The sequence below is a fragment of the Saimiri boliviensis genome, chromosome 14 (assembly GCF_048565385.1).
Source record: "Saimiri boliviensis isolate mSaiBol1 chromosome 14, mSaiBol1.pri, whole genome shotgun sequence".
NCBI classification, from domain to species: domain Eukaryota; kingdom Metazoa; phylum Chordata; class Mammalia; order Primates; family Cebidae; genus Saimiri; species Saimiri boliviensis.
This window is the reverse complement of record NC_133462.1, coordinates 43,286,513-43,310,559: the sequence shown is the minus strand read 5'-3', so window position 1 is coordinate 43,310,559 and position 24,047 is coordinate 43,286,513. Positions and strand designations below refer to the sequence as shown.

The following is a 24,047-nucleotide window of genomic DNA, read 5'->3' as shown; positions in this document are numbered from 1 at the left end:
GAGGTGGGGCGAGTTGCCGAAGGTCACACAGCTGGGACTTGCATGCAGAATTCCGGTGCCGAAGTCCGTGCTCCTGACTACCCTGGGTCACCTGCCTTGGGGACAGAAATACCACAGAACCCCAGCCCCAGATGGGGAAAATGAGGCCCAAGGTGGGAGCAGGATTTATCTGGGATTGGCATTCAGCCTGAGCCACAGTGGGACTGAGAGGCCGAGCCTCCTGCCCCGTCTGGCTGCCCAGCCCGGCTCCGCAGGTCCCTGGCAGCCGCGTGTCCTGTGAGGGCTGATGCTGGATTCTGCACATGGCTGACCCCAGCTGCCTTGTGAGGGCCGGGGCTTGGCACAGTTAACCCAGTTCCTTCCTGGCATCTGACCGGTTCCACTTCCTTCTCTCCTCCATGCCCTGAAGGAAGCAGGAAGTTCCCGTCTGGGCCCCACGGCCTTCGGTGGGTGTCCCAAAACAGATCACCACCCCCATGTCTACCCAGGAACTGGGGGCTGGAGGGAAGTAGTGGGAGGAGGGCCCCTGGGGGAGTCCCAGAACCCATTGTGGCTTCAGGACAGCCATGGGTGCAAAGAGGGGTCTCTGGTTACAGCTCTTGAGACTGGTTATGGGCTGTGGCCCGTTCCTGAGTCACGAAGTCTGTGTTGCGGGTGGCAACGGGATTATCATGTTTTTCCTATAACAAAACAGAAGAGGAAAAACAAAATCAGCGCATCGCAACGAAATGAAGCCGCCTGTTGCTTGGTGACAATTCTGTCTGTTCTCTGCACTTTTGGGGTGAACTCAAGATCTGAGAGTTGGAAGACAGTCGGGGAACAGGAGCTCAAAAGGGCCAGTCCTGGATGGGCGCGGTGGCTCATGCCTGTTATTCCCGCACTGTGGGAGGCTGAGGAGGGGCGGATCACTTGAGGCCAGGAGTTCGAGACCAGCCTGGCCAACACGGTGAAACCCCGTCTCTAGTAAAAATACAAAAATTAGCCAGGTGTGGTGGTGCGTGCCTGTAATCCCAGCTGCTTTGGAGGCTGAGGCAGGAGAATTGCTTGAACCCGGGAGGCAGAGGTTGCAGTGAGCTGAGATTGTGCCATCGCCCTCCAGCCTGGGCGACAGAGCGAGATGCTGTCTCAAAGAAGAAAAAATAAATAAAATCTGAGAGTTGGAAGGCAATTAAGGGACAGGAACTCAAAACATCCAGTCCTCAGCAATTGGGTTCAATGCTGCACCCCAAGGAGCTGTCTGGCTTCCCAGGGTTGGTAAAAACATCACTTTAAGTGACACGTTAATGATGCCTACCCCAGCTCGACTGGCCACGCCCTGTTTTGTTAGTGAAGGACTCACAGGACCCCGAGTTTACTCCCCTGGGATTCTACTTGCTCTGTGACCCTGGGCAAGGCACTTAACCTCTCTGATTCTCCGTGTCTCATCTGCACATGGGGAAAATCGTAGAATCTGTGAGGATTAACTGGGGATACATAGAGTCTCTTGGCTCGGGCTTGGGAAGAGGGTAAGATTTAAATCATGCTCGCTCTAATTTTATTATCGTGGTGTGACTCCAGCTCTTAGCTCACCAGGGACACCCGACGACGGGCCAGCAGACTCACAGTCCCTTCTGCTGCTAGCCAATGCTCCCAGAACGGGATGGTCCCCCTTACTGTCTCCATGGGAAACGCAGAGGAACCGGCGGGAGGGCGTTGGTTTATTTCACTGACTCCATCGCTACATGCTGCTGCAGGGATAGCAGTCAGTGGACACGTCCCCATCCTAACATGCAACAAATCCTGGAATCTGAAGCTCCCACAGTCCTGCATCCGAGAATTTCAGACTGTGGACCCGGGGGCCGTTGTCGTTTGAGTCTTTTTTTATTTTTATTTTTTTTGAGACAGAGTCTCCATCTGTCACCCAGGCTGGAGTGCAGTGGTCCGATCTCGGCTCACTGCAACCTCCACCTCCCTGGTTCAAGCGATTCTCCTGCCTCAGCCTCCCGAGTAGCTGGGATTACAGGCGCCTGCCACCATGCCCGGCTAATTTTTGTATTTTTAGTAGAGATGGGGTTTCACCGTGTCACCCAGGCTGGCCTTGAACTCCTGACTTCAGGTGAGTCCACCCGCCTTGGCCTCCCAAAGTGCTGAGATTACAGGCCTGAACCACCTCACCTGGCCTTTTATTTTTTTTGGAAACTTTTTGTTTTTAATCTGACACAGGCCTTGCTCTGTCACCCAGGCTGGAGTGCAGTGATGTATCACGGCTCATTGCAGCCTTGACCTCCCGGGCTCAAATGATCCTCCTGCCTCAGCCTCCTGAGGAGCTGGAACTACAGGTGTGCACCACCACATCTTACTAAATAAATATATATTTTTATTATATATAATATAAAAATTATATTTTATATTACAAATATAAATTTATAAATTTAATATATATTTATAAATATAATATATAAATATATTAAATATATTATATAAAACTATAATTATATTCATTTATAATATATATCATAAATATATAATAAATAATATATATTATTTAAATACAATTATAACATATCAAATATAATATATAAATATAATTTATAAATTATAATTTATAAATTATATTTATATATTTTTATATTACAGATTTATATATTTATAAATTTATACATTTATATATTTAAATATATATAAAAATATAAAAATATATAATATTTATATTCTTTCTATATAAGAGATGGGGGTGTGTGTGTGTGTGTGTGTATATATATATATTTTTTTTTTTCATAGAGATGGGGTCTCACTATATTGCCCAGGCTGGTCTTGAACTCATTAGCCCAAGTTGACCTGCTTCCTTAGCCTCCCAAGCGCTGGGTTTACAGACATGAGCCACCACGCCTGGCCCAAGCATATACTTGTTTTCTGAACCATTTTCTGCTAAGTTGTAGACCTGATACTTTCTTTTTTTTTTTTTTTCCCCCGAGACAAGAGTTTCGCTCTGTGACCCAGGCTGGAGTGCAGTAGCGTGATCGTAGCTCACTGCAATCTCCGCCTCCCGGGTTCAAGCGATTCTCCTGCCTCAGCCTCCTGAGTAGCTGGGACTGTAGGCATGCACCTCCCTGCCCAGCTAATTTTTGTATTTTAGTAGTAATTTTTGTATTTCACCATATTGGTCAGGCTGATCTTGAACTCCTGACCTCAGGTGATCCACCTGCCTCAGCCTCCCAAAGTGCTGGGATTACAGGTGTGAGCCACCTCGCCTGGCCCCTGATACTTTTCCCCCCACTAAACACTCAGCAAGTTTCCTTGATCAAAAGCATGACTCAGCACCCTCTCCTAACGTGCGTTATTAGTCAGTTTTCACAATTTCCATGCAAATGTTCTTTACAGCAAGAGAAAAGCCTTTTTCTTTGTTTCCTTTTTTTTTTTTTTGGAGATGGAGCCTCACTCTTTTGCCCAGGCTGGAGTGCAGTGGCGTGATGCCTCCCAGGTTCAAGCAATTCTCCTGCCTCAGCCTTCTGAATAGCTGGAATTACAGGCGCCAGCCACCACGCTGGGCTAATTTTTGTATTTTTAGCAGAGATGGGGTTTCACCATGTTGCCCAGGCTGGTCTTGAACTCCTGACCTCAAGTGAACCATCGCCTTGGCCTCCCAAAGTGCTGAGATTACATGCGATAGGCACCACGCCTAGCCGAGAAAAGCCTGTTTCTTGACTTTGAGTCAAAGAGACCTGACCCCTGGAGAGGCCTGAGGAGGCAGGTGAAGGGTGGAGCTGACGGGTTGGAGGCGCAGACCGATGGCCCCTTAGGGAGATGGGAGTTGGCACCCCCACCCCTTCTCCCTGCTCCCGCCTTGTCCTCTGCTCCGGTTTCCTCTTTCTGAGCCCCAGCCAGGCCACCCCTTCCCCTTTTGCTGCTGCTGCCGCTGGCTAGATCCAGTTCTTCCGGCACTGCACGCCCCCACTCCGACCCTCTGTCACCTGCACCTCGACCCTGCATCCCGGAGAGAAAGAAGCTGTCCCATCCCCCACCTGTCGCTGGGAGGGGCCCATGCTGGTGCTCCCGGGAGCCAGATGAGATGCTGGGCAAGCCTCCAGCCCCTCCCCCCACCTCCCACCTGGTGGATCACACCCATTTTACTGAAGAGAAAATCGAGGCACAGAGAGGGGAAGGACAGCCTTGGAATGTCAGAGCTTAGGTAGCAGGCAGCTGAGCTGGGCTCTTGGGACCTCTAGTCCCAGTCTCTAGAAGCTTCCAGCGTCAGTATCCCAGACTCAGGGCTGGCTTGACAGGTGCGTGAACTATCCCAGAGGGTTCCAGGCTCAGAAGAGCCTGAAGTTTCAGCTTGCACCAAGCCCCAGAAATTCTGCAGCTGGCCCTGCAAGGACCCTGCCTGATTTTGCACCCTCTGTCAGATTCTGCCTCCTAAGTCTCTCTTCCTTTCCCTCCAGCTCCAAGGCAGCCACCTGGGTCCAGCCCTGTCCCCCACCTCCTTTGAACCAGCGCAGACCCCTCCATCCTGGTCGCTGGCTCCCACCCTCGCCCCCCACAGTCTGTCCTCCCTGCAGCAACCACTAGAGAGCACCTGTGAGCACCTGAGTCAGGGCCGGTCCCTCCTCTGCCTGCAGCCCTCCATGGCTCCCAAGACCTCCCTGCAGCCCACAGGGCCCTGCACAACCCGCCCTCCCCTCCTCCCCTCCTCCCTCTCCCCCACTCACTCACTCTGCTCCAGCCACACGGGCCTCCTTGCTGGTCCTTCAACACTCCAGGTGTGGCCCTGCTCCAGGGCCTTTGTAGGGGCTGTGCCCTTTGCCTGGTGTGCCCGCTAAGATTTTGAGAGCGACCTTCCAACCCTTCAGATGTCACTTCCACTGAGAGGCCTTCCTTGCCTGCGTGGCTCTCGTAGTCACCTCATTACTCCTTGCCCTATGTATCCTATGTTATTTCTTTCCTAAAAGTTTCTCTGCCCGAAATTAGTGTAGCAAATACGACTTATTAGTATTGTTATGATAAATAACAAAAATAGGCCGGGCGCGGTGGCTCACGCCTGTCATCCCAGCACTTTGGGAGGCCGAGGCGGGTGGATCGTGAGGTCAGGAGTTCAAGACCAGACTGGCCAACATGGTGAAACCCCGTCTCTACTAAAAATACAAAAATTAGCTGGGCGTGGTGGCTCATGTCTGTAATCCCAGCTACGTGGGAGGCTGAGGCAGGAGAACTGCTTGAACCAGGACCCGGAAGGTGGAGGTTGCGGCGAGCTGAGATCGCGCCGCTGCACTCCAGCCTGGGCTACAGAGCGAGACTCTATCTCAAAAAAATATATATATTAAAAACACAAAAGCTTGCTGGCCACACAAAAATAGCTGGATCTGGCCCTCTGGGAGCGGTGGTTTGTCACCGTTGCTGTGAGCATTTTATAATCAACTCAGGTGACCCTCACTTTGATGCAGTAGGCATGGTCTGTTGAGGTCCATTTTTTTTTTTTTTGAGATGGAATCTCGCTCTGTTGCCCAGGCTGGAGTACAGTGGTGTGATCTCAGCTCACTGCAACCTCTGCCTCCCAGGTTCAAGCGATTCTCCTGCTTTACCCTCCTAAATGAGCCTCCTAAAATACTAAAATGAGCCGGGCATGAGCCACCATGCCCGGCTTATTTTAGCATTTTTAGTAGAGACAGGTTTCACCATGTCGGCCAGGTGCTCTCAAACTCCTGACTTCAGGTGATCCACCTGCCTCGACCTCCCAAAGTGTTGGGATTACAAGCGTCAGTCACTGTGCGCGACCAGAAGTCCATGTTTTATAGATGGGGAAACCGAGGCACAGAGCAGCAAAGCTGCTAGTCTAGGGTCACTGAGTGAGGCCCTGGCTGCACCAGGGTTTGAAACTAGGAAGCCTGGTGTGGGGTTGGGGGTGCCTGGTGTGGGGTTGGGGGTGCCTGACCTGGGGTTGGGGTGCCTGGTGTAGGGTTGGGTGGGGGTGCCTGGTGTGGGATTGGGGTGCCTGGCGGGGTGTTGCAGGTGCCTGGCGTGGGGCTGGGTGGGGGTACCTGGTGTGTGGTTGGGGGTGCCTGGCGTGAGGTTGTGGTGCCTGGCGTGGGGTTGGGGTGTCTGGTGTGGGATTGGGGGTGCCTGGCATGGCATTGCGGGTGCCTGGCATAGGGTTGGATGGGGGGTGTCTGGCATAGGGTTGGATGGGGGGTGTCTGGCATGGGATTGGGGGTGCCTGGTGTGGGGTTGCGGGTGCCTGGCATAGGGTTAGGGATACCTGGCATAGGGTTGGGGATGCCTGGCCTGGGGTGGGGGATGCCTGGCAGAGGTTTGAGTGAGGGTGCCTGGCGTGGGGTTGGAGGTGCCTGGTGTGGGGTTGGGGGTGCCTGGTGGAGGTTTGTGTGTGGGTGCCTGGCGTGGTGTTGTGGGTGCCTGGTGTAGGGTTGGGTGGGAGTGCCTGGTGTGGGGTTGGGGTGCCTGGCGTGGGGTTGGGGGTGCCTGGTGGAGGTTTGGGTGGGGGTGCCTGGCGTGGAGTTGGGGTGCCTGGCGGAGGTTTGGATGGGTGCGCCTGGCATGGGGTTGGGGGTACCTGGTGGAGGTTTGTGTGGGGGTGCCTGGCATGGTGTTGCAGGTGCCTGGTGTAGGGTTGGGTGGGGGTGCCTGGTGTGGGGTTGGGGTGTCTGGTGTGAGGTTAGAGTGCCTGGTGTGGGGTTGGGGGTGCCTGGCGGAGGTTTGGGTGCAGGTGCCTGGCGTAGGGTTGGGTGGGGGTAACTCGCGTGGGGTTGGGGTGTCTGGTGTGGGGTTGGGGGTGTCAGGGATGGGAGCCCCGTGGAGGCTGAGCTGTCTCCTGTTCCGTCTCCAGGTCCCGGCGAGAGTGGGAAGAGCACCTTTATTAAACAGATGCGGATCATCCATGGCGCCGGCTACTCGGAGGAGGAGCGCAAGGGCTTCCGGGCCCTGGTCTACCAGAACATCTTCGTGTCCATGCGGACCATGATTGAGGCCATGGAGCGGCTGCAGATCCCCTTTAGCAGGCCCGAGAGCAAGGTGAGCCCCCGGGGCAGGACCGTGTTCCCCACTCCCCAGGGCAGGGCAGGGCCATGTCCTCCAGACATGTGTGCATACTTACACACACACACACACAAGGATACACACACAAATGCACACACACGAACACATGTGCACACACAAATGCACACACCCGTGCACGTGTAGACACACACACACACAGAAGCATGCGTGCAAATTCCCACAGGCACACACACGTGCATACACACAGGCACATGCACACCCATGCACGTGGGTACATCGGTACACACATTAGCACACCTGCACGTGCACGTGCACAGAGAGATGCACACACGACACAGGGTCCATTACAAAGGTCCGAACTAGTGGCGGGACGGAGCCAGGGCAGCCCAGGGCCTGGGCGGCCAACTCGGGGATCGTGCGCCTCCGGGGGGCCTGTGTGGGGCAGGCCGCTTCAGAGCTCTGTGCCTCAGTCTCCTCATCTGTAGAATGGGGGGACTTGAGTGCCTTTCCTCCTGGGAGCCAGCGAGTGGAGAGAGCAGGACCGGGCCCCGTGTTCCCCCTGAGCCCTCTGCAGCCTCTCAGGTGCCGGCCTGCGCTGTTCCCTCCGGGGACAGATGGAGGACAAATTAGAGGTGTGTGTGGTGCTCCCAGGACCAAGGTCACTCCTGAAACAGGGCCCCCCCAGGAATAGGGTCCCTCCAAGAACAGGGTTACTCTAGGAATATGGTCCCCCCAGGAAGAGGGTCACCCTGTCAAACAGGGTTCCACAGGAACAGGGACCCGCCCAGGTACAGGGTCACTCCAGGAACAGGGTCCCCCCCAAGAACAGAGTCACTTTAGGCATACAGTCCCTCCAGGAACAGGGTCACCCCTGAAGCAGCTTCCCCCCAGGAACAGGGACCCTGAGGCACAGGGTCACTCAGGAACAGAGTTCTCCAGGAATAGGGTTCCCCCAGCCACAGGGTACCCCCAAGTACAGGGTCACTCTAGGAATACGGTCTCCTGAGGAACAGGGTCACCCCTGAGGCAGGTTTCCCGCAGGAACAGGGACCCCCAGGCACAGGGTCACTCTAGGAATGGGATCCCCCCCAGAACAGGGTCTCTCCCAGGAACCGATTCCCTCAGGAGCAGGAACAGCACCCCGAGGCACAGGGAGCTCTGGGGAGGAAGAACGGGAGTGTGAATGTGTTTCAGGGAGGGACGCGGGGGCTTGCAGAGATGCCCGGGGAGGCCCCGCTTGGACAGGCTGCCCTGACTGCCCCTGTCCTCCCTCCCCAGCACCACGCCAGCCTGGTCATGAGCCAGGACCCCTATAAAGTGACCGCCTTTGAGAAGCGCTACGCCGTGGCCGTGCAGTGGCTGTGGAGGGACGCCGGCATCCGGGCCTGCTACGAGCGCCGGCGGGAATTCCACCTGCTGGATTCAGCCGTGTAGTGAGTCTGGGGTCCGCGGGGGTGGGCGCGTGGGGAGGCGCCGAGGGCAGGGGCCAGGCTGGCTGGCTGGCTCCCCGCAGCCGGAGATACTGTGGGTGCAGATGGGCTGTGGTCCAACTCCAGGATGAGGTCCTTCCGGGGGACACCCTAATTCCTAGGGGGACCCTGTTCTGGGGGTAACTGTTTCCCTGGGGGGACCTTGTTCCTGGGTGGACCCTGTTCCTTGGGGGTGACTCTGTTCCAGGGGTGATCTTGTTCTTGGGGTGACTCTGTTTCCAGGGAGACCATGTTCCCTGGGGGATCCCGTTCTGGGGGTGACCCTTTTCCTGGAGTGACCCTATTCTTGTGGGGACTGTATTCCTAGAGTGACACTATTCTTGGGGTAACCCTGTTCCTGAGAGGACCTTGTTCTTAGGGTGACCCTATTCCTGGAGCATCTCATTCCTGGAGTGACCCTATTCCTGGGGGGAGCCTGTTCCTAGAGTGACCCTGTTTTAGAAGAACACTGGTCTGGGGGACCCTGTTCTGGGGGTGACCCTGTTCCTGGGCGGACCTTATTCCTGGCGGTACACTATTACTGGAAAACCATGTTCCTGGAGTGACCCTATTCCTGGGGGGAGCCTGTTCCTAGAGTGACCCTGTTGTAGGAGGGACCCCGTTCTGGGGGTGATCCTCCTCTGGGGGTGACCCTGTTCTTGGGAGGACCCTCTTCTGGGGGACCCTGTTCCACGGGAGACCCTGTTCTGAGGGTGACCCTGTTCCTAGTGGGATCCTGTTCTAGGTATGATGGATGTCCAGGGGGACTTGGCATCTGGGAAGACTTCTCAGGCTACCAGCATTCTTGGGGCAGTGCCACCCCTGGCATAGCAGCTCTCCAGGAGGACACCACTCCCCAGTGAGGCCATTCCTCATGTTACGCCATCCGTGGGGTCACCCTGTTCTTAGTGTGAAGCTGCTTTCCTTGAGGCTCCATTGCCTTGGGGTGGGGGACATTCCTGGGCCATCTGCCAACCCCAGGGATCCCAGCCCCTCACAAGGGAGCTCTCCTCCCCCAGTGGCCCCAGCAGGGTTCTCGCTGGGCCTTGTGTAGGGCCCTGGGAAGCAAAGGGAGGCTGGCTGCAAGGCTGGGCCTTGGGACTCCTTGCTCCACAGCTACCTATCCCACCTGGAGCGCATCACGGAGGAGGGCTATGTCCCCACGGCTCAGGACGTACTCCGCAGCCGCATGCCCACCACTGGCATCAACGAATACTGCTTCTCCGTGCAGAAAACCAACCTTCGGTGAGCGTTCCTACTGCGCCCAGCCTGGGAGTGCAGGGAAGCCTTCCTGTAGGAGGGGCAAAGGAGCTGGATGAGTGGATGAATGAATGGGTAGATGGATGAGTGGGTGGATGGATGGATGGATGGGTGGATGGATGGATGGATGGATGGATGGAAAAATGGATGGGTGGATGGATGGATGGATGAGTAGATGGGTGGATGAATGATAAATGAATGGGCAGATGGGTGGTGGGTGGGTGAGTGAAGGATGAATGGATAAGTGGACGAGTGGGTGGGTGGGTAGATGGATGAATGAGTGGACAGGTGGGTGATAGATGGGTAGATAGACAGATGAGTGAATGGATAGATGGTTGGGTGGGTGGGTGGATGGATGAGTGAATAAATGGATGAATGGGTGGGTGTTTGGGTAAAAGTTCAGGAGTGAAGGTAAGGCTGGGGGATCACAGAAGGACTTCTGGGCTGAGGAGGTGATTCTCAGGTATGGCCCAGGAGCCAGGCGAATGAATGGAGGGAGGGCTCAGAGGACACCGAGTCCCGAGATGGGAGGTGACGCCCGCAGTACCCAACTGGCCAGTTGCTGACCCCAGTCCTGTGTCAGAGCCCCCTCTCAACGGCCGCTCACCCCTTTCTGGTTCTGGATGTGGCATCTGAGGGACTCTGAGGACACCTGGGGGGAAGCGTGTCTCAGGGATCAGGAGACACATACACCAGTGGCAGCCTAACGGCTTAATCACCAGTCTCGGTTTCCCCTCCTGGGCAATGGGGCAAGTCCCCTCTTGCTTCAGGCCCGGAGTCATCCAAAGCCTCTGCTCTGGCACTTCCTGAGTAACGGTTGCATCCCCAGGGAGGTGACACACAGATGGTTATCAGTGACCCACATTTCTCAGAAGAGAGAGAACAGGAAGGTGGGGGCAGGGCTCGGGCTTTTTTTGCGGCGTGTGGGGCTGAGCCACAGATGGAGGGGAGGACACGTGCTCTGGAAACCGACCTCATTCCCATCCGTGTGGCCACTGGACACTCCCATGGCCAGCCTGAGCACGGGAGCCCCCATGGCACAGATGGGGAAACGGAGTTTTGGAGATGTTTGGCAATTTCCCTTGCTGGGTCACCCAACCAGCACCAGGGCACATCCTAGATCTGTTCGACCGGCTGCCCTCTAATGTGGGGGTAGAAGGCAGGCAGCCCAGCACAGTAGAAGCTTGGGAAAGTCCCCTCTCCTCCCTGCGTCTCAGTCTCCTCATCTGTAAAATGGGCGTGGAGAGTCATCCCTGCCTCGCGTGAATGACATGGCAAATCCACCAGAGGCTGGCACCTGTTCTTGCTGCTGCCGTGATTGATGCTGGCATATCCCAGACGTGATGGGGGTCAGGGGTGTCACGGAGCAGAGTCCTGAGCTCTGACAGGGAGCACCCCGGTTCCCTGCAGGATCGTGGACGTCGGCGGCCAGAAGTCAGAGCGTAAGAAATGGATCCATTGTTTCGAGAACGTAATCGCCCTCATCTACCTGGCCTCGCTGAGTGAATATGACCAGTGCCTGGAGGAGAACAACCAGGAGGTGTGTGCCCCCCTCCTTCACCTGCCCACGTGTCGGCCCCGGAACCCTCATCTGAGCAGGAAGCTCTGGGGCAGAAAGCGAGGTGTCCCTGTGTGTGCCCAGCACGGCTTTGAACTTGACCTTTCATCCTTTCATGGTCAGATTGCAGCAACCCAAGACACAGACCCCCAGCATTTGTCTGGCCAGGACCCCAGACACACACACACATGCACACACACACATGCACACACACATGCACTACACACATGCACTACACACACACACATGCACACACACAATGCACACACATACACATGCACACATGCAATGCAGTGCGCACACACATGCACATGCACTACACACGTGCATACACACAATGCACACACACAAGCACATGCACCATACATGCACCTAAACACACTCATATGGTCATAATACACGCACATGCACATGCACACATGTGCACATGTACACAAGCTCTGCACAATATATGCATGTGAACACACATGCACCACACATCATGCACGCTCATGCACACAATACATGCACACATATATGAACATATGCACACACACATCCACGTGCACACGTGCCGACATGCACACACATGTGCACCCAAGCACACATATGCACTACACACGCAAACGCACCCACACGCACCATACATGCACATAAACGCACACCTATGTGCACAATACATGCACATGCACATATGTGCACACACGCACACATGCAATGCACACACGTGCACATGCACATACATACCTATGAACACACATGTGCACACATGCACAACACATGCACATGCTCACACCTGCTCACACACGTGCACATGCACACGTAGAAATTCCTGTTCATGCTCTGGTCACACCATGGAACCCCAGCGCTTCTGTCACACGCTTCACAGACACATCCTTGAGTCAGTCACACATGGACGCACAGCCACACAAGCACCTCCCACCCCGAGGAACACGACCCCGAGACAGACACGGCTGCCTGCACACACACAGGAGAGCAGGTCTCCCCGCAGGCGCGACGTTCTGCTTCGGTTCAGAAAGGCCCGAGGCCGCTCCTGCTTTTGGGGATGTGAACTTTCCTCCTCCTTAATCCCTGAGCCCAAAGGTCGGGTGCATTATTACCCGCAAGGCGTGACTGTAGGGGTTGAGGTTTCACCCAGTCAGTTTGGGGACCTGAGGGTCAGATGATATAATTTTGACTTTCAGACTGAATTAGACGGAATGCATTTTAGGTCACCCTGATACTGCTTGTCCTCTGGTCCAGCCGCACGAAATGGACTTGTTTCCCAGGGCCTTTGTAAGAAAGCTTCAGACCAGACAGCTTCAACAACAGATATTTATTCTCCACAGTTCCAGAGGCTGGGAGTCAGACAGGGACGTGCAGGCAGGGCTGGGTCCACCTCAGAATCTGTCCCAAGCCTCTCCTGGGTCCTAGTGGTGGCTGGTGATCCTTGGCGATCCTTGCTTGTAGAGGGGTCACCCCGATCTCCGCCTCCACCTCACACACAACATCCTTTCTGTGTGCACGTCTGTGTGTAAATTTCCTCGTTTTTGTTTGGAGACAGAGTCTTGCTCTGTCACCCAGGCTGGAGTTCAGTCGTGTGATCATAGCTCACTGCAGCCTCGAACTCCTGGACTCAAGCAATCCTCTCACCTCAGCCTCCTGAGTAGCTGGGACTACAGGTGCATACCACCATGCCCGGATAATTTAAAAAACTTTGTGTAGAGATGGGGTGTCACTATGTTGCCCAGGCTGGTCTCAAACTCCTGGGCTCAAGCGATCCTCCTGCCTCTGACTCCCAAAGTGTTGGGACAGCAGGCACGAGCCACTGCGCCTTTTTGATTTTTTGAGACGGAGTCTCAGTCTGTCGCCCAGGCTGGAGTGCAGTGGGGGGATCTCGGCTCACTGCAACCTCCAGCATTCTGCGGTCCCTCCACTGAATCAGTTCCTCCACCAAATTGCTCCAGGTTCAAGCCGTGTTCCTGCCTCAGCCTCCCGAGTAGCTTGGATTACAGGCATGTGCCAGCACGCCCGGCTAATTTTTTTTTAATAGTTGGTAGAGACAGGGTTTCACCATATTGGCCAGACTGGTCTTGAACTCCTGACCTTTTTTATAAGGATGCTAGGTGTCTGGGATCAGAGTCCACTGTACTCCCGTATGACCTCATCTGGGTGAATTTCCCATGTGATGACCCTGTTTCCAAAGAAGGTCACATGCTAAGGTCATAGGGGGTTAGGGCTTGAATGTATGAATTTTGGGAAAACATGATGTGCCAATAACACAAGGCATTTGAGACTTTTTTTTTTTTTTTTTGAGACAGAGTCTTGCTCTGTTGCCCGGGCTGGAGTGCAGCGGTGCAATCTCGGCTCACCGCAACCTCTGCCTCCTGGGCTCAAGCCATCCTCCTGCCTCAGCCTCCTGAGTAGCTGGGATAACAGGTGCTTGCTACCATGCCCGGCTAATTTGTTTTGTATTTTAGTAGAGACGGTGTTTCACCATGTTGGCCAGGCTGGTCTCGAACTCCAGACCTCAGGTGATCTGCCCGCCTTGACCTCCCAAAGTGTTGGAATTACAGGCACGAGCTACCTTGCCAGGATTTTTTTTTTTTTTTTTTTTTTTTTTTTTTTTTTTTTTTTTTAATGAGTCTCACTCTGTCACCCAGGCTGGAGTGCAGTGGCGCGATCTCGGCTCACTGCAACCTCCACCTCCCGGGTTCCAGCGATTGTCCTGCCTCAGCCTCCCGAGTAGCTGGGATTATAGGCGTGAGCCACCAGGCCCGGCTAATTTTTGTATTTTTAGTAGACTGGGAGTTTCACAATTTTGGCCAGGCTGGTTTCAAACTCCTGACCTCAGGTGATCCACCTGCCTCAGCCTCCTAAAGTGCTGGGATTACAGGCGTGAGCTACTGCGCCCGGCCAGGTCTCCTTCTTCTGACACACCAGTCACAGGCTTGGATGGCCATCTTATTCTCACCTGAATGGCCTCTTCAAAGACCCTACCTCCAGGCCAGGTGCCGTAGTGCATGCCTGTAATCCCAGGACACTGGGAAGCCAGAAGTTCAAGACTCTCTCTTCACACTCTGAAGTTCTGGGTGGACATGAATTTTGGGAGGACACCCTTTAAACCAGGACAGGCACAAAACCATGTCATGCACACCCAGGCAGCTGTCCACGAAGAGACATGGGCACACCCCGCTCAGCCCCAGCCAGGCAGGTAGGAGTGAGCCATGCCCCGGGACGGTAGCCAACAGCCCCCTCCACGTGGGAGGGTTTCCTGTCCCAGCTGCTGGCTGAAGCCACTTCTGCTCCCAACACAGAACCGCATGAAGGAGAGCCTCGCCCTGTTTGGTACCATCCTGGAACTACCCTGGTTCAAGAGCACATCCGTCATCCTCTTCCTCAACAAAACCGACATCCTGGAGGAGAAAATCCCCACCTCCCATCTGGCGACCTACTTCCCCAGTTTCCAGGGTAAGTAGTTCTAGAACTTTCTATGCCCTTCATCTCCCAGGAGCAGCTCCGAAGAGAGATGCTAATCCAGGCTCTACTTCAGCCTGGAGTCACCGGAAGTTTCGCATGGATCAGACATGAGTTCTAGACCCTGCTCCATGCACTGCACAACCTCTTTGAATCTGTTTCCCACTCTGTGGAATGGGAGGAAAGAGCAGAGGTCTTTGCAGCTGAGTAAAGTGAGGAATTCTAAAAAGGCGATCACGTCATGTGCACCTTAAACCATTTATTTTGCCGGGCGCAGTGGCTCACACCTGTAATCCAAGCGCTTTGGGAGACTGAGGTGGGTGAGTCACCTGAGGCCAGGAGTTCAAGACCAGCCTGGCCAACATAGTGAAACCCCGTCTCTACTAAAAATACAAAAAATTACCTGGGCATGGTGGTGGGTGCCTGTAATCCCAGCTATTTGGAAAGTTGAGGCAGGAGAATCACTTCAACTTGGGAGGTAGAGGTTGCGGTGAGCCGAGATTGTGCCACTGCACTCTAGCCTGGGCAACAGAGTGAGCCTTTAGGTTTGAAGAAGGTTTCTTTTTTCTCTTTTTGTTTTTTATCATTTATTTATTTTTAATTTTTAATTCTTTTTTATGAGATGGGTTTTCACCGTGTTATCCAGGATGGTCTCGATTTCCTGACCTCGTAATCCACCTGCCTCAGCCTCCCAAAGTGCTGGGATTACAAGCATGAGCCATCACTCCCAGCAAGAATGTTTCTTTTTCTTTTTGAGACAGGGTCCCACTCTGTCACCCAGGCTGGAGTGCAGTGGTGCACTCCTGGCTCACTACAACCTCCGCCTCCTGGGTTCAGAATGTTTCTTTTTCTTTTTGAGACAGGGTCCCACTCTGTCACCCAGGCTGGAGTGCAGTGGTGCACTCCTGGCTCACTACAACCTCCGCCTCCTGGGTTCAAGTGATTCTCCTGCCTCAGACTCCTGAGTAGCTGGGATTACAGGCATGCACCATCACACCCAGGTAAATTTTTGTATTTTTTGTTTTGTTTTGTTTTTGAGACAGAGTTTCGCTCTTGTTACCCAGGCTGGAGTGCAATGGCGCGATCTTGGCTCACCGCAACCTCCGCCTCCTGGGTTCAGGCAATTCTCCTGCCTCAGCCTCCCGAGTAGCTGGGATTACAGGCACGTGCCACCATGCCCAGCTAATTTTTTGTATTTTTAGTAGAGACGGGGTTTCACTATGTTGACCGGGATGGTCTCGATCTCTCGACCTCGTGATCCACCCGCCTTGGCCTCCCAAAGTGCTGGGATTACAGGCTTGAGCCACCGCGCCCGGCCAATTTTTGTATTTTTTAGTAGAGACGGGGTTTCACCATGTTGGCCAGGCTGGTCTCAAACTCCTGACCTCAGGTGATCCACCCACCTCAGCCTCCCAAAGTGCTGGGATTACAGGCGTGAGCCACCGTGCCCAGCCTGAATGTTTTTTTTAATCTTTCATACTCATCTTATCTATACATAATTGGATGGAAATTTCTATTTTTGTAATCCATTTTTTCTTTTATTTCTAAAAGCAGAGCCTTGAACAATCTTTCCAAAGCACACAGCTTAGTTTTTGTAAATATAACAGCCTCCTTTCATGTGGCACTTATAGCTATAGGTTTGCATAATCCTTCTTTTAATTGCATATTAATCAAGACACATACAAGTGGGATAGACAGATTTGGGAACAAACTCTCAGTACATCCAGAGAGTCAAAAGGCCAGGGAAACTGCAGAGAAACACCATCAAGTGTTGGGCACCTCTTGGTCTATTTTACAAAGGGGAGGCAAAGTTGTGGGGTTAATCCAGGGACCTATGTGGGGAAGGTATATATTTACCAGCATTTTCCCCAGAACACCACTGTGGGGATAAAGTGTGGTGGGAGAAGTATCCCGCTTAGCTACTGTTGAAAACATGCTTGGTGCCACAAAGAAAAATCAGCCCTAAAACAAAGGATCTCTCAGCAAGGCAATCTTTACTTTCTGCAGAAAGGGTACCCTCGTTAGCCGTCTTGCCACAACGGTACAAAGAACAAAGGAAAAGCAGACATATTTATCCTTTACACATTTGGGGTTGTCCTTACTGCCGTGTCTGCTCTTCATTGGCTGGAGCCAGACCTCACAATCTAAACTAAAACCTGATTGGCTAACAACTTAAAACTTTTCTAAACAGGCAAAAGCAATGCAGAACAAAAGGGAAGTCCAAATAAGGAATGGGCATAGGCTGTGAGCTTGGACATGCCTGTGAGCACAGATATCTTGGTTAAAGGACAAGGACACAGAATGTACTAGGTGCCCGTGAGCATGGCATGTCTAACAGCTACATAGCATAGGGCTTAATGAAGAGTCACTAGTAAAAAGCAAGAAGGCTTTGCAGAAAGTCTTTCAAAGAGACTATTATTTCTAACATTTATTATGATTATCATAATTATTATTATTCTTTATCCAGAAAGGAAACTTTGCAGATGAAGTTTCCTACTTCCCACAGATACTGCTGAGAAAAAAACCATCCCCAAACTTAGTGACTTAAACTGGCCGTTTTCCTTTGCATATGACTTTGTGGGTCAGGAATTTGAAACGCGTTGAGCTGGGTAAGCTCATCTCTGATCCATGTGGCATCAGCTGGGCTGCCTGGGATTGGAGATACACTTCCAAGACGGCTTCTTCCCCCACATGTCTGGTGCCTTGGTGCTCCTGGCCTCTCTTTCAGTGTCTCTCTGCCTCCCTCTCCCATCCCATCTCTCTCTCCTCCCCTTTCTTCCAGTCTCTCTGCCTCTCTCTCTCCCTTTTCCATCTCTTCTGTTATTTCTCTGCCTCATAATCCACAGCCTCCTCACATGGTTTGAGCTTACTCACAATATGGCTGCCTCAGGGTAGACAGACTTCAGTCCAGGTGGAGGCTACTTCTCATGATAGCCTCAGAAGTGTCAGATGGTACCTCTGCCGCATTCTGTTGATCAGGCACACCATTCATTTCAGCCTGGATTCAAAAGAAAGAGGCTCCACCTCCTGATGGAGCAATGACACGTGTACACAGGGAGGGGAGGAAGTGACAGCAGCCATCTTGGAGATAAGCTGCCTTCATTAACTGGGGATGCCCTGACAAAGTGCCACAAACCGAGCTACTTAAAACCACAGAAAACAATGGTTCAGGAGGCCAGAAGTCCACAGATAAGGTACTGGCGGGGTTGGTTCCTTCTGGAGGCTCTGAGGGAAAATCCATTCCATGCTTCTCTGTCAGCTTGTGATGGTGGCCAACAGTCCTTGGCTTGTGGACGTATCACTCCCATTTCTGCCTCCGTATTCACATGGTTGGCGTCTCACCATGTCTTTATGTGTCCTCTCCTGTTCTTAGAAGGCCACCAATCATTGTTTAGAGCCCATACTTTGTATGACCTTAATTAATTAATTAATTTCCAGACAAGGTCTTGCTTTGCTACCCAGGCTGGAGTGCAGTGACGTGATCACAGTTCACTGCAGCCTTGACCTCTGTGGCACAGGTGATCCTCTCACTTCAGCCTCCTGAGTTGCCGGGACTACAGGCATGCACTACCACACCTGGCTAATTTTTATACATTTCTGTAGAGCTGGGGTTTCGCCATGTTGCCCAGGCTGATCTGGAACTCCTGGGCCCAAGCACGCATCTGTCATCCACCTGCCCTGGCCTCCCAGAGTCCTAGGATTACAGGCGTGAGCCATCATGCCTGGCCATGACCTAATTTAACTTAATTAATTACATCTGCAAAGATCCGATTTCTTTTTTCTTTTCTTTCTTCCTTCCTTTCTTTCTTTCTTTTTTTTTTTTTCTTTCTTTCTTTCTTTCTTTCTTTCTTTTTTTTTTTTTTTTGAGGCTCAGTCTTGCTCTGTCACCAGGCTGGGTGCAGCGGAATGATCTTGGCTCACTGCAACCTCCACCTCCCGGGTTCAAGTGATTCCCCTGCCTCAGCCTCCTGAGTAGCTAGGATTACAGGCACACGCCACCACGCCCAGCTAATTTTTTTGTATTTTGGTAGAGACAGGTTTCACCAAGGTGAAGATGGTGTCTCTCTCTTGACCCCATGATCGCCTGCCTCAGATTCCCAAAGTGCTGGGATCACAGGCGTGAGCCACCACACCTGGCCAAAGATCTGATTTCTTTTCTTTTCTTTTTTTTCTTTTTTTTTTGAGACAGAGTCTCAGTTTGTCACCCAGGCTGGAGTGCAGTGGTGCGATCTTGGCTCACTGCAACCTCCACCTCCTGGGTTCAAGTGATTCTCCCGCCTCAGACTCCTCAATAGCTGGAATTATGGGCGTGTGCCACAACACCCAGCTAATTTTTGTATTTTTAGCAGAGATGGGGCTTTTACCATGTTGGTCAGGCTGGTCTCAAACTCCTGACTTTGTGATCCGCCCATCTCAGCCTCCCAAAGTCCTGGGATTACAGGCGTGAGCCACTGCGCTTGGCCCAAAGATCTCATTTCTAAATAAAGCCATTGTCAGAGGTTTCAGGTGGACATGAATTTTGGGGAACACCGTTCACCTCAATATACAAGCAGCCATAGTAGATGAAGTCCTTAGTACATGCTCAACACCAGGTCCACAGCCAGCAACATAAGCTTTGGTGAAGTCACCAGGGTTTGACCCCTGGTCTTGTCATGTCTCAGAGCTCATGAGGCCAATTTTGGCCAATCGTGCCCACAAGACTCAGGGTCTGGGAGACAGAGGTCAAGTTGTTCCAGGAGGGTGGCCTGGACAGCCCCTCTTCCCTGCCGAGCAGGCCTGGGAATCAGATTGTAGCTTAGAGAATTTGGGAACAGGATAAGGTGGATCTTTTTTCATTCTAGTCAAAGGGAATCTCCTATGACTCCTCCTTGCCTCCGAGCGCAAGTGGCTGGAGCACCCTTTGCTGACTCTCGGCCCTTCCCTCCTCTGTACCAAATAATATTTGGGATAATAATAATAAACCGCCGGGCGCGGTGGCTCAAGCCTGTAATCCCAGCACTTTGGGAGGCCGAGGCGGGTGGATCACGAGGTCGAGAGATCGAGACCATCCTGGTCAACATGGTGAAACCCCGTCTCTACTAAAAAATACAAAAAACTAGCTGGGCATGGTGGCGCGTGCCTGTAATCCCAGCTACTCAGGAGGCTGAGGCAGGAGAATTGCCTGAACCCAGGAGGCGGAGGTTGCTGTGAGCCGAGATCGCGCCATTGCACTCCAGCCTGGGTAACAAGAGCGAGACTCCGTCTCAAAAAAAAAAATAATAAATAAACCGAGGCCAGGCGCAGTGGCTCACGCCTGTAATCCTAGCACTTTGGGAGGCCGAGGTGGGTGGATCACCTGAGGTCAGGAGTTCAAGACCAGCCTGGCCATCATGATGAAACCCCATCTTTTAAAAAAACAATAATAATAAACCACACTTTGGGAGGCTGAGGTGGGCAGATCACTTGAGGTCAGGAGTTCGAGACCAGCCTGGCCAACATGGCAAAACCCCATCTCTACTAAAAATACAAAAATTACCTGTGTATGGTGATGGGGGCCTGTGATCCCAGTTACTCGGGAGGCTGAGGCAGGAGAATCGCTTGAACCTGGGAGGTGGAGGTTTCAGTGAGCCAAGATCATGCCACTGCACTCCAGCCTGGGTGAAAGAGTGAGTCTCTGTCTCAAAACAATAATAAGAATAATAAATCAGTAACAAGAGCTAACACATCTATCGCACGGGTGGAAGCACTCTACATAGTCTGTTTAATCTTCATGTTAAAACGCTACGCAGGGCCAGGCACAGTGGCTCATGCCTGTAATCCCAGCACTTTGGAAGGCTGAGGCAGGGGGATCATTTGAGGTCAGGAGTTCGAGACCAGCCTGGCCAACATGGCAAAACCCCATCTCTACTAAAAATACAAAAATTAGCTGAGTGTGGTGGCGGGTGCCTGTAATCCCAACTACTTGGGAAGCTGAGGCAGGGAGAATCACTTGCACCCGGGAGGTGGAGGTTGCCGTGAGCCGAGACCGTGCCATTGAACTCCAGCCTGGGCGACAGAGCAGGTCTCCATCTCAAAAACAAACAAACAAACAAAAACAAAACAAACATCTACGTGGCAGACTTATTCATCTAGCTGTTATGGAGATGGGGAAACTGAGGCACAGAGTGATGCAGTCTGACAACAGTCACACAACCAGTTAGCGGCACAGGCAGGGTTTGAGTCCAGGCTGTCCAGACCCACAGCCAGAACCTCTGCCCTTAACCGTTCTGCTTACCGTAACTCTCCTGAAAATAGGTTAAAATCATGAAGTCTTCTGTTTATTAAGCACTGAACCTTCTACATAACGTTACATCCTCGAGACAACTCTGTGAGGCCGAAGACTGTTCTGACTCCCATTTTACAAGTGAGGAAACTGAGGCTCAGAGAGGTTGCAGGAATTAAAATACTATTATAAATAACCCACTAGGGAGAGAGTAGCAGAGCCCAGTCCAGGGCTCCCAAACTCATAATTCACGTTGTGCTTTCAGTACACAGGCATTGAGCACTGGGACATGACTTATCAGAGCAGCCACCCAGGCTGACTTCTGGGACTCTCTTCCCCGTCTTTGGCCTTGGGTCCCCCAACTGCCCATTCCTGGAGTATTTGTCTCTGCAGTCTTCCAACTCCATCGGCTGTAAAGCCGAGACAGAGTTTTTGTTTTTGTTTTTGTTTTAGAGACGCAGTCCTTGCTCTGTAGCCCAGGCTGGAGTGCAATGGCACAATCTCGGCTGGCTGCAACCTCCGCCTCCTGGGTTCGAGCAATTCTCCCACCTCAGCCTCCCGAGTAGCTGGGATTACAGGCGCCCGCCACCACGCCCCGCTAATGTTTTGTATTTTAGTAGAGACGGGGTTTCACCGCGTTGCCCAGGCTGGTCTCAAACTCCCGACCTCGTGATCCACCCGCCCCCGCCTCCGAAAGTGCTGAGATTACAGGTGTGAGCAGCTGCGCCTGGCAGAGCATCTCTCTTTAACATGGTTCTGCCGGAAGTCCCCGAGCTGGGTCTCATTGGGCCATTTCAGGTCACATGACTCTTGTGAGCCAATCTCCTGCGCTCTCATTGGCAGGGCCTGAGTCATGTGACTAGCTAGGACCACAAAAGATGGCGTCAATCCGCAGAAGAATAAGCAGGGCGATCCGTGGGGCCCTTTCAGGCCTGGTTGCCGGCAACAGGGTCTCCAGAGGCCCCCTAGGTCCAAAGCGGGGAAGCTCCTGACCCCCTTCCCGCACCCTGTTTCTCCAGGCCCCAAGCAGGACGCGGAGGCGGCCAAGAGGTTCATCCTGGACATGTACACGAGGATGTACGCCGGCTGCGTGGACGGCCCCGAGGGCAGCAAGAAGGGCGCGCGTTCCCGACGCCTCTTCAGCCACTACACGTGTGCCACGGACACACAGAACATCCGCAAGGTCTTCAAGGATGTGCGGGACTCGGTGCTCGCCCGCTACTTGGACGAGATCAACTTGCTGTGACCCAGGCCCCACCTGAGGCAGGCGGCACCGGCGGGCGGGTGGGAGGAGGGGGCGGCTGCAGGGGACCCCCTCGTGTCCCTGGTCCATCTCTGCAGCCTCAGCCCACACGCGAGTGAGTCCGGGGATGGAAAGCCCGCTGTCGGCCGCTCTCTTCTCGGTCTCTCGTCAGGACAGCCTCCTCCCCCAGGGTACGCCGTCCCTTGCTTGACTCAGTTTACCTCCTTTGAAAGGGAAGGAGCAAAACGGCCATTTGGGATACCAGGGTGGATGAAAAGGTGAAAAAACTGGGGGATTGAGGACTTGGGTGGGTGGGCATCTCTCAGGAGCCCCATCTCCGGGCATGTCACTTCCTGGGCAGGGGGCTGGGACCCTCTGTGGGTGACGCACACCCTGGGATGGGGCGAGTAGGTCCTTCTGGCGCCTTCTTGCGTGGACTCTGGCGCGCTCTAGTGGACAGGAGAAGGAACGCCCGTGGACTCGGGGAGTGCAGGGACTTCCCTTTGCAAGGGGTTAACAGACCGCTGGAAAACACTGTTCCTTTCAGAGCCTCGAGGCTCACAGCGTGTCCTGCCCCGGTTTGCAGACGAGGGAAATCGCGGCGCACAAGCATCTCCCCATCCTTCGCAGGCTGGGGGATGGACATGCCGCATCTTAACCTTTTGTATTTATTCCCTCACCTTCTGCAGGCCTCGTGCGGGGTGGAGGACATTAAAATTTTCTTAGAGGCTATGTCGCTAGTGTCCTGTTGATCCCCTCTGCATTTCCTTCTCGGGTTACCTGTCCCAGGGGGCAGTGGTCACCGTTGGGGGGACCAGGGAGCAACGTGGAGTAGGAAGGAAAAAAGTTTTACTTCTTGTCCGGGCGCGGTGGCTCACGCCTGTAATCCCAACACTTTGGGAGGCCGAGGCGGGTGGATCATGAGGTCAAGAGATCGAGACCATCCCGGTCAACATGGTGAAACCCCGTCTCTACTAAAAATACAAAAAAATTAGCTGGGCATGGTGGCGCACGCCTGTAGTCCCAGCTACTCAGGAGGCTGAGGCAGGAGAATTGCCTGAACCCAGGAGGCAGAGGTTGCGGTGAGCCGAGATCACGCCATTGCACTCCAGCCTGGGTAACAAGAGCGAAACTCCGTCTCAAAAAAAAAAAAAAAAAAAAAAAAAAGAAAAGGTTTTACTTCTTGTCCACTCCCCTGTCCTGAGGGTGGTGCCCGGTGCTGTTGAGGCTGTGATTCCTGCAAGCCGGCATGTGGAGTTCAACCTCCCTCCCTGGCTTGGGGGGACATTGGAGCAGACCCCTCCGTTGTTACTGACCCGAAATTCCAGCTGCAGCCACCTCCCAACTTTGAGAAGGCCTCTTACCATCATCCTCAAGGCAGTGTTTTGTGGTGCAAGCCAGAGCACTCCCATTTTACAGATGAGGAAACCGGGGCACAGAGAAATGCAGTGCTTTGACTAAGCCCACACACTTGGACTTCAAAGCAGCAGGAATCTGTTCCTATGTTGAACACATTTGTGATTTTTTTGGTTTGTATTTGAAATAGTCTTGCTCTGTTGCCCAGGCTGGAGGGCAGTGGTGCGATCTCTTTTCACGGCAGACTCTGCCTCCTGGGTTCAAGTGATTCTCTTGCCTCAGCCTCTCGAGTAGCTGGGATTACAGGCATGTGCCACCACACCTGGCTAATTTTTGTATTCTTTTTTTTTTTTTTTTTGAGACGGAGTTTCACTCTTGTTACCCAGGCTGGAGTGCAATGGCGCGATCTTGGCTCACCGCAACCTCCGCCTCCTGGGTTCAGGCAATTCTCCTGCCTCAGCCTCCTGAGTAGCTGGG

The 24,047-nt window shown here is 53.2% G+C and overlaps 1 protein-coding gene across 1 annotated transcript in view; it reads left to right on the top strand.

The window, feature by feature from the left end:
- GNA15 (G protein subunit alpha 15) overlaps nucleotides 1–22,946 on the top strand; it is a 32,500-nt gene extending 9,554 nt beyond the window's left edge. The window contains exons 2-7 of the mRNA XM_003938794.4: nucleotides 6,818–7,002; nucleotides 8,266–8,420; nucleotides 9,573–9,701; nucleotides 11,127–11,256; nucleotides 14,571–14,724; nucleotides 21,991–22,946. Coding sequence (XP_003938843.1) covers nucleotides 6,818–7,002; nucleotides 8,266–8,420; nucleotides 9,573–9,701; nucleotides 11,127–11,256; nucleotides 14,571–14,724; nucleotides 21,991–22,217 — 980 coding nt within the window. The 3' untranslated portion in view covers nucleotides 22,218–22,946. The remainder of the gene's footprint in view (nucleotides 1–6,817; nucleotides 7,003–8,265; nucleotides 8,421–9,572; nucleotides 9,702–11,126; nucleotides 11,257–14,570; nucleotides 14,725–21,990) is intronic.
- The last annotated feature ends 1,101 nt before the right edge of the window (nucleotides 22,947–24,047 follow it).